Genomic DNA, 16,553 nt, shown 5'->3' with positions numbered 1-16,553 from the left:
CCCCCCCCCCCAAGTCAAGCAAGTTAATAGTACACTGCGCTGCAACAACAACCTTCAAACCTGCATAACTGCGAGGTACATATGGCCGCCCTATGACAAGCCAAAGACAGAAGAACTTCTCAAGAGGTCGAGGAAAGATATAGTCAAGTTAACAGCCACGATAATGGGACATTAGCCCATGAACATGCAGCTAAAATGGGACTTCCGTATAACCCTCGGTGCCGTAGCTGTAATCTTGTGGGAAGTAAAGAAACGGTCCTTCACTATCTTTGCGAGTGCCCAGCGTTGGCACAAATAAGGCAGATCACACTCGGGAGTTTTTCCATCCAAAATCTTGGGGAAATTTCCAAATTTACCATTACTAACCTAAATAGATTCATCGGAAAATCCAAATGGTTTGTCGATCCCAACGAATCACGAAAGCAGATAAAATCAGGGGTCCCAGAGAAAGCGTATCAAAATGGTGCTTTCAGCACTAATTGGGTCCTGGGAATGTACCCAGGCGACACTTCTACCAACCAACCAACACTGCGCTGCATATTTAGGATATTCACAACGGTGTCTTAAGTATCGTATTGTTGTATGTCGTAAACTTTAAACGCCTAAAAGATATATTAAGGGGGTTTGCAAAGTACCATCAAAGTCATATTATGAATTTTCGCTGTTTTAAAAAATAGCTGGTTATGGTTTCAAGTTCTCTAAACATTTATTTAAGCTTTTAAAGTATACGACATACAACAATACGACACTTACGACACCGTTGTGAATCCCTCAATTATATTTATTAGTTTTTGGTAATTTCTTTTGATGACAATTTTGTTCATTTTCCTCATATAAAAAAAATTGTGTGGAAGAAAAAGAGTGACACCGTGAAAAAATTACAAAAATCAACGTTATTTTGCTTATGTATATTAACTTTTATTCTTATATCATTTCTGATGAACTTCGCTTCCAGCTGCATTATTCGATTATTAATTATACCCGAGTGCACTTTTGCACAAGGGTATGATAACTTTGTTCACATAACGGTTGCTTGTAACAGCCAAACGAATCGAGATAGATATAGACAAATGTGTACATAAATGATCAGAATGAAAAGAGAAGTCGATTAAGCCATGTCTGTCTGTCCGCCCGTCCGTCCGTGTACACAATAACTCGAGCAAAAATTGATATATCTCGACAAAATTTGGTATATAGATTGCCCTTTACCCAAGGTAGGTATTGGTATTGAAAATGGGCGAAATCGGACCGTAACCACGCCCACTTCCTATATAATGGTAGTTTTCAGAAATACGAAAACTGCGATGTTTTAGTAACTACTGAAGCTTATTCACTGAAAATTGACATATACAATGATTTTAAGACTTAAAATAAGAAAGTTATAAACTTTTGGAAAATGGGCGTGGCCACGCCCACTTATGATTACATGGGTATATCTTGGTAACCGCTACACCAATTTCTCCCAAACTTGGCACAGTTATTAGCTCTAGTACAACGTAACAAACGGCTGAAACTTTTTAAAATGGGACAATAACCACGCCCACATCACATATAATTTAGCGAAATACGAAATCTTCGATAACTCAGTAAGTACAGAAGCCAATTTATTCAAAATTGATGTTTACAATAACTCTTTAACAAAAAACACGTTTATGATAAAATGTTGGAAAATTGGCGTGGCACCGTCCACTTATGCATATCTCGGTAACCGTTCGATCAATTTGTACCAAACTTGGTACGGTTATTTCGCTTACCACATAAAAGCAAAACGTTACAAATTATTGAAATCGGACTAGAAGCACTCCCACATGTCATATAACGGTAAATTCCAGAAATTCTTCAAACTTCGATATTTCGAAATTTAAGGACGCTAATTTACGCAAAATTGATACTAACAACAATTTCTTGAAGTAAGTAACATTATTATACCGCCCACATCTAACATTTTTTCTCCAACTTCGATATTTGCAGTAAATAAAAATAATAATAAATAGCGAAGGGCAATAAGTAGAGCTGCCATACAAATTACGAATGTGCCGTGGAAACAGGGTAATTCACGAATTACTTGGCGAATTATTTAGAGAGCGAATTATGAATCGTGGAAACGTCGGATAGGTCTCAGATCGGTTTTAACGTCATAAAGTAGTTTTGTGAAAATTTCAGATAGAAAGTATTGAATGTAAGCCCTCATTTTGTTTCTTTGCTAGGGCTTCTAAAATATTGCAAAAAACGCGGTTTTTTTACACTTTGACCTCGTTTTTTTTCGTCGGGCTGTGTTATCCATTAAAAATTAGCAAAAATTCAGATTTCCGGCTTTTGTACAGAAATTATATCTTAAGTGGTTTATACTACCCTTCGCTCCCCTATTTAGTTATAGGTTTGCAAAATAATTCAATGAATATCATCATGCATGTAGGGATAAATCGATGCAAGTAAATCCTAGTACATACTCGATACTTTTCTCAATCTACCAAGTAGTTTTGTACTCGATACTTTTTACTGCGATCCAAGTAGGTATCGAAAAAAGTACTTGTATCGGAAGTACTTGGGTATCGGAAGCGCAAAACTTATTATGCTTCAGCATCTTCTTTGAAAAGCAGCTCATTAGAGGAATGGGAAGATATGCGCACTACATTTCCGCAGCTATATAAGCAAGCCCGTCTATACATAACGGTTGTTAGGTCATCTGTCCCTTGCTAGATGCTTTTCTCAAAAACAGGTATAACTATCAGGCATGTTCTAAAATTTACGGTTTTCAATTAGAATATTCACTCTTTTCATCATGTATAATTAAAAATATTTGGAAAATCGAGTCGATTTCAGAGTTTTGAATTTCAGAACATGCCCGTATATCGAAATCTCGAACCGCCTTTCACGAAAACACTTGGAAAAGTTGTTTTTTTTTGGGTAAATATAACAAAAAACAATTTATTTTCTTAAACTTATTTTATATGAAAAAAACGTTATCTATCAATCTTGTAAAAATGTATTTTATTGTTTTTGTATGAAAAAATATTCGAAGGTAAATAATCTTGTAAAAATGCATATTTTTTGTGAAAAAAATTCAATAACTTTGAAAAATCTGCAAAATCGTAGTTCTATGTACAAGTACTCGATACCTTTCCGATGCTGAGTAGGTATCGATACCTTGTTTTATACAAGTACAAGTACTGATTTGAGTAATACCTTGATGGTATCGATTTATCCCTACATGCATGTGCAGCCATGGAGAGATTACGAGCACACAACGGGCTACCTTTTCTCAATATTCAACGCAATCTGGATGTTAATAGCTTTGTTCCATACGCTCTCCGGGCTTCTCCGGTAATTAGAGTTTAAAAATAAGTTACTTTCTCATACGTGTCAAAAATACGTGCCGAAAGTGCCCAGAGCGTGAGGAACGCAAAAAAAAACACGTTTCGTGCGCGGAATCAACAAACCAGTTCTAAAGAAGGATTTTATGCGTATATTAATTAGGTACTTAAGAGGGATTTTCTTCAGATTACATTCAAAACTTCACATTGCCCAAAAATGTTGGTTACTTAAGTGGGTTAGGTACTTAAGCGGGTTTCACTGTATTTATTTTCGCGATGCGATTTAATTTTTATGGCGTACGAAAAACTTCAAAGTGAAGACTTAATTTTTTCTGCTTATCTGGTAGTTGTTCAAAATCGATTATGAATATTGTCTTTCAACTGTTAAAAAAAACAATAGGCGATTCAAACCTATTATAATTATAGCGCATGAATACATATTTAAATTGCTTTTGTTTGTGAATTAAAGTTTGTTTTTGTATAAATATTGTTACTGCTTTATTTAATTTCTTGTTTTTGCAAATGAGGTTGTTAAATAAAATAAAGCACTACTGACAGTTTTAATTCATTTGCATACACACAGAGCTGGGTCGTAATGATTCCTTTAGGAATTAAATTACTCCCAATTACAGATTACAAGTTTTTCAACTCCTTGAAGTAATTTCAAATGTAATTGGTTTCTTCTTTAATTCCATTACAAGGAATTTCATATTGTAATTAGAATAATTTACGGGCTAGTAATGTAATTTTTTTTCCAATTCCTTTGACAGGAATTGAAAATGTAATTGATTTTTTTTTTTCAATTCCATTACCTGGAATTGCAAGAGTACTTTAGTTTTTTCAATTACTCAAAGGAATTGTAAAAGTAATCGAGAAACTGAAAGCTCTTTCACGAATGTACAATGTGGAATTTTTGTTGCGGTCAAAGATTAAAATCGAAAGCACACATTGGACATCTTCTATGTATATCTATATACATATATAAAAATGTTGTGTTCGTATGTCACGGTCATCAAAACCCAAGAACGGCTGAACCGATTTGAATATCTTTTTTTTTATTATTCGGTTGTCACCTATTTTAAAATTTTTAAACCCAATTATATTAATAAAATTAATGAATTAAAGAGGTTTAAGAAAGATAACTGCTGGAAGTATTTTTGACGAGGGTTGCCACCTATTTGAAAATTTAAACTCAGTCAAATTGTTAAAAAAAAATGAAATATTGCCATGTGGGTGTCAAACTAAAGAGTTTTAAGAAGGCTTACTGCCGAAAATATGTTTGAGGAGGGTTGCCATCTGTTGGAAAACTTAACTAAATTACATTGATAAAATAAATAAGATATTACAATATGGGTATCAAATTTACGAGGAGAAAGATAACTGTTGGAAATATTCTTGAGGGGGGCTGCCACCTATTTGGAAATTGTAACTCAGTTAAATTGATAAAGTAAATGAAATATTGGCATGTGGGTGTATAACTAAAGAGTTTTAAAAAGGCTTACAGTCTATCATGAACACTTCCAGAAATATGCAATATGAAAAGTTCGGTTTATATGGGGGGTGCCACGCCCCATTTTCCAATCATGGAAATTTTTCTCCATGAGTATGGAATTGGTCTTATATATGTATATATCACCATACCCAGTTCTAGTCCTCTACCACAAATATATGCAGTTTGAAAAATTCGGTTTGTATGGGAGGTGCCACGCCCCATTTCTATATCGAAACTTTTTTTTAGCCTATAACCATCCTTGGAAAGTCTGCAGTAGATTCCGAAATTTAAAAAAAAATCGGTACGGCCTTTCTCGAGCTTTGCGAACAGAAAAAAACGCCTTTCAAAATATGTATTAGTATAGACTAGCCAATATCTGCTTGTTTTGTGGCTTAAAACACTACTACCGATGAAAATCGATGGATAAATGAACAAGTTTGCAACGGTTAGGTGAAAGTGCAATAATTTTTTGTATAAAATACTAGCAGGAAATAATGTTACCCATACGCCATATCGTACATGACCGTATGATCATGTTAAAGTTTGAATTTTTTTCATTCGCAATGAAAACTTAAAATGCAAATAACTTGACTAAATGACCTTATAAAAAAAAAGGTATACAGATCCATAACATACTACTTAAAATTAATTTTACGTCTCTCGGCGTTTTTTGTGTAATTTTAGCGTCGTTACAGTGTTATCATCAAAATTTAGCCATAGCAATGAAATTTGTTTATAAAGCTCTTAGGAGATAGGATCTCCAGTCCCACACGAAGCGCGTACGCGGTAGGATCTGGAAAATTTAACCGTTACCCTATAAACTGAACAGCTACAGTTTAAGCTATTCAGTTTTCTTAAAGTCCAATTAGTAATACTACTTAGGTATAAGTTGTTTATTCAAGGCAGTTAGCAACCAAGAAATTTAACAAAGCTATTGTAATTCAACAGTAAATAAAATTTTTTTTATAAATTTTTCGATTACTTTTTAAATTACTTTGAGGAATGGTATTGGAAAAAATCAATTACATTTTCAATTCCTTTCAAAGGAATTGGGGAAAAAAATTACATTTTCAATTCCTTTCAAAGGAATTGAAATAAAAGAAATTACATTACTAGCACGTAATTTATTCCAATTACAATATGAAATTCTTTGTAATGGAATTAAAGAAAAAAAACAATTCCATTTGAAATTACTTCAAGGAATTGAAAAAGTAATCGATTCCTTTGCTGTGAACTAAAGGGATTGAATCCTAATTACAATTACTGAGGAATGTAATTGTAATTGTAATGTAATTGCATTTACCAGCTCTGGATACACAACAGTAAATTTAAAAAGAGCACAATTAATTTGCTATCTGTAATAAGTATACATATATGGGGAAATCTTTTGAGATGCTTCCGACAGCGACTACAGTGAAATCAAGGGAAAACTTCAAGATAAATTCACAATGGCACAATGTCTTCCAGAAGCATACGAATTTCATGCAAAAATCCTTTAATTAAAACAACAAAAAGGAAAGATGTGCAAAGAAGTATAACCACTTTGATAATTTCCCTCGGGCGTTAGACGATCTAGAGTGTATACGCCCTCAGAGCCTATATTTCCCAGTAGGGTACTTAAAGAAAACATTATAGGCAATGTTTTATGTAACAACAACATTTGAAAAAATTTCAAAATCGAAAAAATCACCTAATTTTTTATTTTTTTTATATGATGCACATAAAGGGTGAACACACCAAAACTGCGTCACTTTGGGAAGCTTATAACTTACCCAAAACGAATTCAATATTTTGAAATTCAAATACCATAAGCTGACCACATGACCTTAGTTGGACGTAGAAGAAATTTCATTTGAATTTGATTCCTAGTTGAGTTAAAAATGGCAACCGAGTTAGAAACGAGGTAAACCATTTTGCACGAGTTTATAAATGATCCGGCCTTGAGTACACGTAAAATTGCTAAAAAATTAAAGATTGCACTATTCGACAGTTTGCAGGGTTTTAATCGGTACAAATAAAGCCTGGCAGTTACGAGAAAACCAGGGAGCGAGGGTTAGCATGGTCAAAGTGATAAAAACAGTGCTCGGAAGGTCCTCAGTGCGTTTTCGCGAAATCCGAAGATTTTGTCGCGTTATGTTGCAAAATCCGTACGCAGATCGCAGTTTTTCGTACAAAAGGTAAAGCGGAAAGCTTCATTGAGATGTTCTACAGCTCAAACAGCGCCAGACCGAGGCGCAAAGTAGAATGTTACAGCGAAATCCCGCATTCGGAAGTTGTATGAATTCTAAGTTAAAAAATACAACTGCATTGTTATGGACTGCGAAACCTACTGCTATAAAAATTCAAAATATATTGCAGGTCAAGATTTTTATACTGGTGCAAGTCGTCAAGATGCCCCTGAAAGTTGTAAGCTGAAAATGAAGTCCAAATTTCCAAAAAACCACATGGTTTGGCAAGCTATTTGATCCTGAGGCTGAGCAGCCCTTTTTTCCCATCCGGGACAATGAATGATCAAGTTTATCGGGATGAGTGCCTCAAAAGGCGTCTTCTGTCATTAATCAACAGATAAGGAGTAGGCCACTGTTCTAGGCGGACGTGGGAACCTGCCACTATGCCAAGGACAAATTGCCATGGTATAATGCAAATAACATCAATTTTGTACCTCACGACTGCAATCCACCCAATAGCCCAGAGCCACGTCCTATTGGGGAATATTGGTCAATTGTCAAAGAAATCTTGCAGAAAACAGGTGAAACAGTGAAAAATATTGAAGAGTGCAAAACAAAGTAGTTGTGCGCATCGCGTAAAGTCGATGATGCAGTCGTGCAGAACATGATGGCGCGTGTGCGATGAAAATACCGATCACTTGCATATGGAGCAAATAATAACTAATATTTTAACATTTTAATAACATCTGAACTTCCAAGTTATATAATACAAAAAATAATAATTTCAAAGCCTTCTAGTTTGTTTCTGGTAGTAATTTCTAAGTGTCGCAGTTTTGGTGTGTTCACCTTTACGTTCGTAAAAAGACGAAAAAACAAAAAATGACACTGAAGATGGCACAACGCCGAAACCGGTTTGTCTCCAAACCAAATTTGACAAGGGATGACGGAAATTCGTTACATACCACCCTGTCGAAATTGCATAAGTCATAATAAATTCAGATCAAAACCACATTTTCACTGAACGTATTTATGGACAACGTATTTTATTATATACATAAGTATGTCATGAGTGCACTTCTGCCTTTTAAAGTATGTATATACAAACAAACAAAACAATAACCATTAGAGATCAAAAAAAATTTTTGTTCAGTTCTGGAACGTATTTGTACTTCTTAACGTAACTGGAAGCAAACAAAACAAGAACTATTTTAACACATTTTTACGTAATACCATGTTGTGACCGACATCAAAAACATGTTTTCGTTGCTAAAACTGGGTTTCGACCTAAAACTTGTGTTTTCGTCCATGTAAAATCTATCAACCGAAAACCAGTTTTCGCCATAATAAAAACATGGTGAGCTAAAACCGTTCTCAAGTCTTTTCAACTTTGCCAGCATTTTAAAATCATATAAAACTGAAAATTAAAAAATTAAATTGTTCAACATTTTTGTTGTTTGAGATTGGAAATGAGAATGTGTATGTGAGTTTGTGCGTAAATTTTAAAATAAAAATGCTTGAAAACGTCAGAAATGCTAAAAGTATTTCTCAGCGGTTCCACCTCACTATATTTTTATCATGGTTTTTGCTGAAAACTTACGTTCCACTTATTCCAGTCGGTGTCTGCACTAGTTTTTTAGATATAATTATCGAAGTGGAAGTTATATTTTTTCATCTTTAATGCGCCAGTTCGGATTTATTGTTAATTGGCTGGCCAAACTATAATAAGACTAAAATTAAAACGTTATTAATGAAAAAAAAATGAAAGAAATAAATAATGTAAAAAAAAAAATTAAAAACAAGCTTTTATTTAACATGTACAATCAAAGGAATAAAATAAAGTAATATAACAAAAGATTTTTTAGCAAGAAAATTTTGTCAAAACTGCACTAAAATGAATAAAATAAAATAAGTTAAGGTCTCGTTAAAGTTACTAAAAGACATTTAGTGAAAGGAATTATTCAAACCGTAATGAAAATTACTAACAATTTGTATTAATTTACGTCGTTTCTAAAAAAGTTTGTCGCGCGAATAGCAAACCGGCATTTAAATATCTGCATACATACATATACATACCTAACCAATTATGCATGTACGCTGAATTCGCCGACAAGCTTTTTTAAAAACGAAGTAAATTAGTACAAATTGTTAGTAATTTTCATTAGAGTTTGAATAACTCCTTTCACTAAATGGCTTTTAGTAACTTTAACGAGACCTTAACTTATTTTATTTTATAAATTTTAGTGCAGTTTTGACAAAATTATCTTGCTAAAAAATCTTTTGTTTCACTACTTTATTTTATTCCTTTGATTGTACATGTTAAATAAAAGCTTGTTTTTAAAAAATATTTTTTTTACATTATCTTATTTTCTAGTTTTTAGTCCATTTATAAAAGCGTTGTATATTAAAAAGTGTTATTTTATTTTATGTACAAAATTTTGCAATAGATATTAAAATAATTCAACTTGCAATGAAAGAGAACAGAAGACTATGCAAGCAAAATGTTGTTTGCTTACGTTTTGTATAAACATACATATGTACATATAGCAGCAGTTGATTTCATTTAAAGAAATGGCGTGACGTCCATTTCGGCTGTAGCGTATTTAAATAGTGCATATATTTAGGCGCAATATTTAACTTCTTCTGGCGGGGCGACATCTGGAGTCTTCTAATTGTGTCTCCTTGATATGATGCCTACAACGAGGTTCATATCTAGACTAGGTTGATATCTAGAATTTGCCACAAATAGCTTTGCTACACTACCGCCGGCAGCTTTAACACTTTTTTAGTGGTTTTACGTTCTTTGGCAAATTACGCTCTGTTAGCCATAAATCTTACTACTTTTTGACCGCCTTTGAATCAAGATCTCTGGACCATATAGGGAATTCATTTACATTTTAAATTGCATTGTCATCGTGGTTGGAACTATGCTGAAAATTTCAAGTCTCTAACTTGTCGTGAAGTTAGTTTAAAACCGATTGGAAATTTCCGCGATTTCCGCTGGATGACCAAGTTAAATAAAAGCTTATAAAAATGTTGGTTTTGTTTTGTTGTAGCAAAACTGTAAACAAAGGATGTAGGAAATGTCAACGAAAAAACTAAAAACAGGTGTTAACAGCCTTCAGCGCACAATCCCAAAACTCGTTTTCAAAGTGTTTTCGTTGTCAGTCAGAACATGGTATAACTAACTCATATGACATGTTACAGGGTCTCTTTTCGCGTATACGTAAACTATAATTTTGATCAGCAACGCAGCCATTCAATTAAATAGAATAGGGGTATTCTCGATCCGATGCATACTGTCTAGCATGGTGCATAGATAGCATAAATAGTATGATTGGATACTTTTGTTGTTGTTTCATGTGTTAAAATATTATGAAATCTTTGCACCCTCATGCTACTATGAACCTGGTGTTATTTTGATTGCATGATATGGTAGCATACTTTTTGCAACCCTGTGTCAGCTGTCTTCTCATTTGTAAACAAGCATAAAGTTGGATAAAGAGTAAGTAGTTTTAATTCATTTTACTATTTTGCAACAATTTATCGTTTTAATTTTTAGAAAATGAGCGATATTACGCGAAAAAGATCGGTTGCAAGGTTACAGCCAATAAAAAAGTGGCAGGCTCGAGAGGTGGAGCTCATCCTGGACTTTCTTGAAGAGGAGCCCAAGTTTGAGTTAAGCAATGTTTTAAATCTGAAGATTCGTAGAACCTCGATTAAAACTTATATTGATGTTCTTATATTCATTTCAGTTTCCAACTGCACAAATGTTTTATACAAAATTTATTGAAAAGACCCCCATAGAGGCTACCCCTGAGCAGGTGCGCTGGAAGGTGCGCCACCTCAAATCGCTTTACGTAAAAGCCAACGATTCGCTGAATTCAACTGGAGCTGGCGTACTTGAAGGAGAAGAATCCATAGAAGGTAAAAATAGGTACTTATCTATTCATATATGTATTTGCTGTTAATTAGGTAAATCCATTTTCAATAATCTGCAGGCAGGATACTCAAAATATGTCCACATATAGGCGTCTCCAAAATATATTTGAGCCACGAGGCATAGCACTACGGGCGCCACTGCTAGTGACAGAATCACCATCGACAGAGCTACCATGGCTATCAACAGAACCACCATGGATAGAATTACCATCAACTGAATCACCACCAGCCATAGCGACATTGGCATCCGTTTCACCAACACTGTCATCAACTATTACACAGTTAGTTGAAAGCGAAGTTCCTTCACCACGTTCGCCATCGTTGCCAGTTGAGGAGGCACTAATCCCAAGCTCATCCACACCAAAGCAATCAGGGAAAACTAAAGCACGACCAAGATCTGCTATGGGACAATTAGCTACAATTCAAAAGGAAAGAATGCAGTTTGAAAGTGAAAAATTAAAAGTTAAGAAGGAGGCAGTTGACATAGAAAAGAAAAGATTAGACATAGATGAAAAGAGAGCAGAAAATGATAAATATTTCCGCGAAAAAGAATTAGATTTCAAATATAAAGAGCTGGAAATGAAGGAACGTATTGCGAAATATGAAATAGATAAAAAATATGGAACCTAAAAGTGTTAAATGTAGTATTGGATAAATTTGTTTTTATCTCTTTGTTTAAGATGAATGTATGTATGTAAGTGTATATACAAATATGTACATTTGTAAATGTATATATTTACCTACATACAAGCATACGCACATGCGCAAGTGCACATCTATGTGTGTATGCATGTACATGCATTTTTTTTTAATATAGAGTTAATGTCCAAAACGAACAAAGCAAGGGAGTATTTTACATATGAGCCGTTCAGTTCGATTAACTCCATCAACGAAAAGTTGGGAGATGCGATCAAATAATGTACATTATTTTTTAAAATTCCATTTACATATATTATGAAATCAAATAAATAATGTTATGAACATTATGTACTATTGTATGTTATATAGAGTTATAAACGTAATAAGTTATGACTATACCAAGTGCTTTAACACTTAAATCTAAGATTTTTCAAAAACTGGAGTTAATCGATGTGTGCACTGAACGGTTCATATGTTTGTACATATACAGCGTATACTGTAATTATCGCACGTAAGAAAGCTATAGGAATTCCTTTGCATTTATTCCTGTTGGATATAGCACTCTTTATTTCGCATAAACGTATGTAGGTAGGTACAATGTAAGTATGTACAAGATGTTTACTTGTGAATTTGTGTATATACATATATATGTACATATATATATAGTTGTATAAAATGTGCCGATTCCTTCGTACCATTTCTGAAATGCGTTCAAGACTTAGGACTAAGCTTTGGTTATGCTATTAAAATTGGCTGTTTTGTACTTATCATTTTATTAATTAACTCCTTCAAGTTCAAGTTTGTATGTTTTAAAAGCGGAAATGAATTAAAATGAAATAAAACTAACGATATAACTTATGTATGTTTACGTATTTTTTATTCAAACATATAGGAGTATAAATTTTGTCTTTTAATTTCTGCTTCTGGGTTATTTTGATTGAATTCAGAAAAAGTATTGCTGAATACTTCGCCTTCTCCATCATCAGTATTAGCATTTAGTTCATAATCCTCAAACTCTGAACTTTTAATGAGAACGTTGTGCAGGACGCAGCAAGTCATAAACCATTCCGAGCAGAAATTGTGACTTTTTTCATCTCGTACACGTATCCTAAGTTCCTTTAAGCTTCCGAAACGCTCTTTAAGGATACCAAAACAGTGTTCTATTCTGACTCGGTATCCGCTGTGGCGTAAATTAAAAGCTATGCGCTTAGTTCGATTTAATTGTTGGGAGTTTGATCTGTATGGTGTTATAAGGGTAGTTTGCAATGGGTACGCAGAATCCCCCGCTATCCATTGCTCAGAAGAAAAAAAAGTTTTCTTTTTCTGTATATAGGGGACTGGAGCGAAACATTCTTGCATCGGGGTTGCTGCCAAAATGACCCACTGAAACATGGCGAATCTTAAGTTGATCGTCACATACAACTTGCGCTTTAATGGAATACACACGATTTTTTGAAAAGTAAGCTTGATGGTTGGTGACTGGAGCTTCTGCAAGCTTTACTTCCGTTCCATCAATATATCCAATACAGTCCGGCAATTCGTGATAAGTTCTACATGAAATTGCTTTTCGCTCATTTGAATCAGGCCAAAAAATAAACTTTGACTGTAAGTTTCTGAATGCTTTAAAGATTCGTTTTGTTATTTTGTAGACGGTTTCGCCGTCTCCTACTCCAAATATTGCCGCGATTTTTTTTATGGCTGCGCTTTCACCATTTGAGCCGAGACGGTATAGCACTATAGCTAATTGAATATCCAAAAAAAAATAGTTTCTGTGCGTGAGGCTTATTAAATTCTGGATCATCACAAATAAGCGATAAAAGTTGTCTAAATTGCTCGTGGTTGACGCGCATCATTTGCCGAAAACGGTTCTCATCCAGCTTGTTGAGGACAGAACTTCTCCACTCCACAGATTTTGGAACGTTCTCAAAACAGCCGCTTAAAAACGACATTACAATGAAAATATCTTCGTCGAAATATTTCATTTCTTTTATAAAACTTCTGAGACCTGAAAATAAATGAGAATGGTAAGAAATAGTTAATTGATAGACTTATTTACTCACCATTTGTAAAAATTATATTCATTTTGGCGTTTTCAATTAGAAAATGTATAAGTTTTTGCTTTTCACTTTCACGAGGCATTTTTTAATTTGACATAAGAACGTTTTGACATATGCATGCTATGAGCGAAGAAAAGGAGTTCTCGATTAGGTGCATACTTTGGTGTTGCAAGTATGCTATTTATGCTTGCATGCACTCATGCAACGGATCGAGAATACCCCTAATCTGTTTTTTTTTTCTTGATAACACAATTTTGCGATAATTACAACTGACTACTAAAGATGGCACCTTTTCAACTATCGATTGAAATGATGTATCCGGACTACTTGTTTCTGATATGTAATTAGGAAAGGCAATCAACCTTATCATGAGTTTTATTTCGCCCGAAATTGTTCACTTTCGAATTTTGCGATAATTACAACTGACTACTAAAGATGGCACTTTTTCAACTATCGATTGAAACGATGTATCCGGACTACTTGTTTCTGATATGTAATAAGGAAAGGCAATCAACCTTATCATGAGTTTTATTTCGCCCGAAATTGTTCACTTTCGAATCTGCGTATTCATTTACGGGTGGATGAAAAATATTAGGGCGAAACTCACGATAAGACGAAATAATTTTCCCCCAACCATTTCAAATTTACAAAAGCAAATCAAATTTTGTTGTCCCAAGCATTATACGGGGACACTTTGGTTGTAAACGGGGACACGGGAACAAAGAGTCCGAAACGAGGACATGTCCCTGGAAACGGAAACGTATGGCAGCCCCACATTAGGTTACTTAAAGTAAAAATTATAGGCAGTGTTTTTATGTAACAACAAATATTTAAAAAAATTTCAAACTCGAAAGAAATCACCGAATTTTTTTATTTTTTATATGATGCACATACGTTCGTAAAAAGACGTAAAATAACATATTCTTGATGATGACGGAAAATCGTTAGAAAAAACGCATCTTATACCAACCCTGTCGGAGACAACACAAACCAAAAAGAAAAAAATTAATTAATTTATTTATGTATATCCAGGAAAAAATTTTAATTATGTTTTAATAATTCTCACAAAATTGTATATACATCCAAATCCTCTTCAGAAGTATATTGCCAAGGCAATGCCTTTTGTTGTGTTGAATTAATATTTTTTATCCTTATGAGTCGCTCTGAACTTGTCAACGCAACTGCTTCTGATATAATGCTTCTGAAAAATTACCCGTGGCGATACATTCATTGACATCCGTGTGCAATGCTTTTGCTGATATTCTATAATTTATTTTTTCTTGCGCTCGTCTGTATAGATTCTATACTATAGAAGCTTTGCTCACTTGCTACGTTTTGATAGTTTCTACACTACATCAGCGAAGCCAACTCTTGGGGAATTTCCGATTTGCGGGAAATTTCAGCTTGCGTAGAGAATCGGGGACTTGACCTTTTTTGTGGGGAATTTTAGACTCTGTGACATAAGCACCTATTATTTTAGTTTTTTTTTGCTTTGAATTGAATTTTATAAGTTCAACCTTTAACAAAATCCGTATAAATCTAAGGTTCTAGCTTTGTGCAATATTTAAAAAAACCATATCAACCAACTTTTTAAAAAATGTAGAGCTTTTTAATAAAATTTTTTTTAAAGATTTTGTGTAAGTATGCAGTTTTGCAGCTCGTTCAATTCTAGTATAGTAAAGCTTCAAATACCTAAAAATTACGATTGATTTTTTAGAATTTTGTTTGTCGCATTTGGTTTCAATAACGAACAAATACAATTTATGTTTACATGTAAGGAAACACAGCACCTTTAGAAAAAAAAATCTAAAACCAAAATTTTTAGCCACTTGAAAGTTGCACCTTATTTTGCTAGAATTTAGTAGGCTACAAAACCTAAACTAATTAACAAAAAAAAAAATATTTGTGAAAACTTGTAAAAATTTGGTCCTACTAAATTTTTTCGACCACTATGTATGTATGTTAATATTATATGTACATTTTTTATTCTTTATTTATTAACTAACTTTATGAATATATTTGTGTGTGTGAATTTAATTCTCTACAAAACTGCAATAAGGCTTTTCTTTTATTTGTTACACTTAACTGTTTATAAATAAAGTTGCGGAACAACATTTTCTTCGTTGAAAATTCTTATTTTTGCGAGCGCTAACTGAAAAATGAAGATAGAGAGAGGGCTGAAATTTTGCCGACATTATTTTTTTGTAACCGACAACGAAATTTTGATATGGGACCGAAAGAAAAAAGCATTCTAATTTACATATGTGGGTATACATATGAATCAGGGTTGTTGCGAATATTCGCATTCGCATTCGCATGCGCTTTCGCATTCCCAATAATCAATGCGGAGCTTTTGCGAATGCGAATATTGTACAAGTGCACTGTTAAAACGTATATCTGGCAAACAAAAATTTTAGCCAATATTTTTTGCCTGTAGAGATCAGGGTGGGCAAAAACTCGGAGTTCGAGCGAGCGAGTGAGCAAACTCCTACTCAATGCCTCGCAGACAATGAGGCGCTCGCAGCTCGTACTCGTAGCAGCAATGAGGCGAGGCACGTGAAGTTTGGCTCGCTCGCCAAACGAGCGAGCGCTGCTTGTTTGCTCGCGCTCTTATTAAATGAGCGAGGCTGTTGGGTGTTGCCTCGCTCGCAGTGCGAGGCGAGTAGCTGTCTGCATACTCACTCTGCTAGGAAAGACGAGTGAGCGACGAGCGAGCGCTCCGAGTGTACTATACAACACAAGGTGTATTAAACAAGGTGGTGTTGGGGGGACAGCTGAGTTTTTCGCCGTGGAGGCCATTACGTCAAACTGATGTGTTTGTTGTAACTCATACCAATGACAGTATGGACATCAGCGTATAATTTGTTAGTGTAATTTTTTACTTATATACGGCCCACACCACCTTGTTAAATACGCCTTGATACGACACATGCATTTTTGTGCA

At 34.3% G+C, this 16,553-nt stretch overlaps 2 protein-coding genes across 9 annotated transcripts in view; both read left to right on the top strand.

The window, feature by feature from the left end:
• Positions 1-16,553, top strand: part of LOC118745617 — a 314,215-nt gene that overhangs the window by 132,325 nt on the left and 165,337 nt on the right. The window lies entirely within an intron of this gene.
• On the top strand, positions 10,020-11,591 carry LOC118745619 (neurofilament medium polypeptide-like). Of its 2 annotated transcripts, XM_036479142.1 has the most exons (4): positions 10,020-10,476; positions 10,534-10,649; positions 10,727-10,908; positions 10,973-11,591. In XM_036479142.1, exons 3-4 carry the CDS (start codon positions 10,742-10,744, stop codon positions 11,541-11,543), a joined length of 738 nt encoding a protein of 245 aa, XP_036335035.1. In that variant the 5' UTR covers positions 10,020-10,476; positions 10,534-10,649; positions 10,727-10,741; the 3' UTR covers positions 11,544-11,591. The 2 variants fall into 2 exon arrangements, with proteins under 2 accessions (XP_036335035.1, XP_036335036.1); XM_036479143.1 differs by having other exon boundaries at positions 10,020-10,649.

Source organism: Rhagoletis pomonella, unplaced genomic scaffold (assembly GCF_013731165.1).
Source record: "Rhagoletis pomonella isolate Grant_MI unplaced genomic scaffold, Rhpom_1.0 Rhpom_scaffold_00009, whole genome shotgun sequence".
Lineage (NCBI taxonomy): Eukaryota > Metazoa > Arthropoda > Insecta > Diptera > Tephritidae > Rhagoletis > Rhagoletis pomonella.
This window is presented reverse-complemented; position numbering and strand designations above follow the sequence as displayed.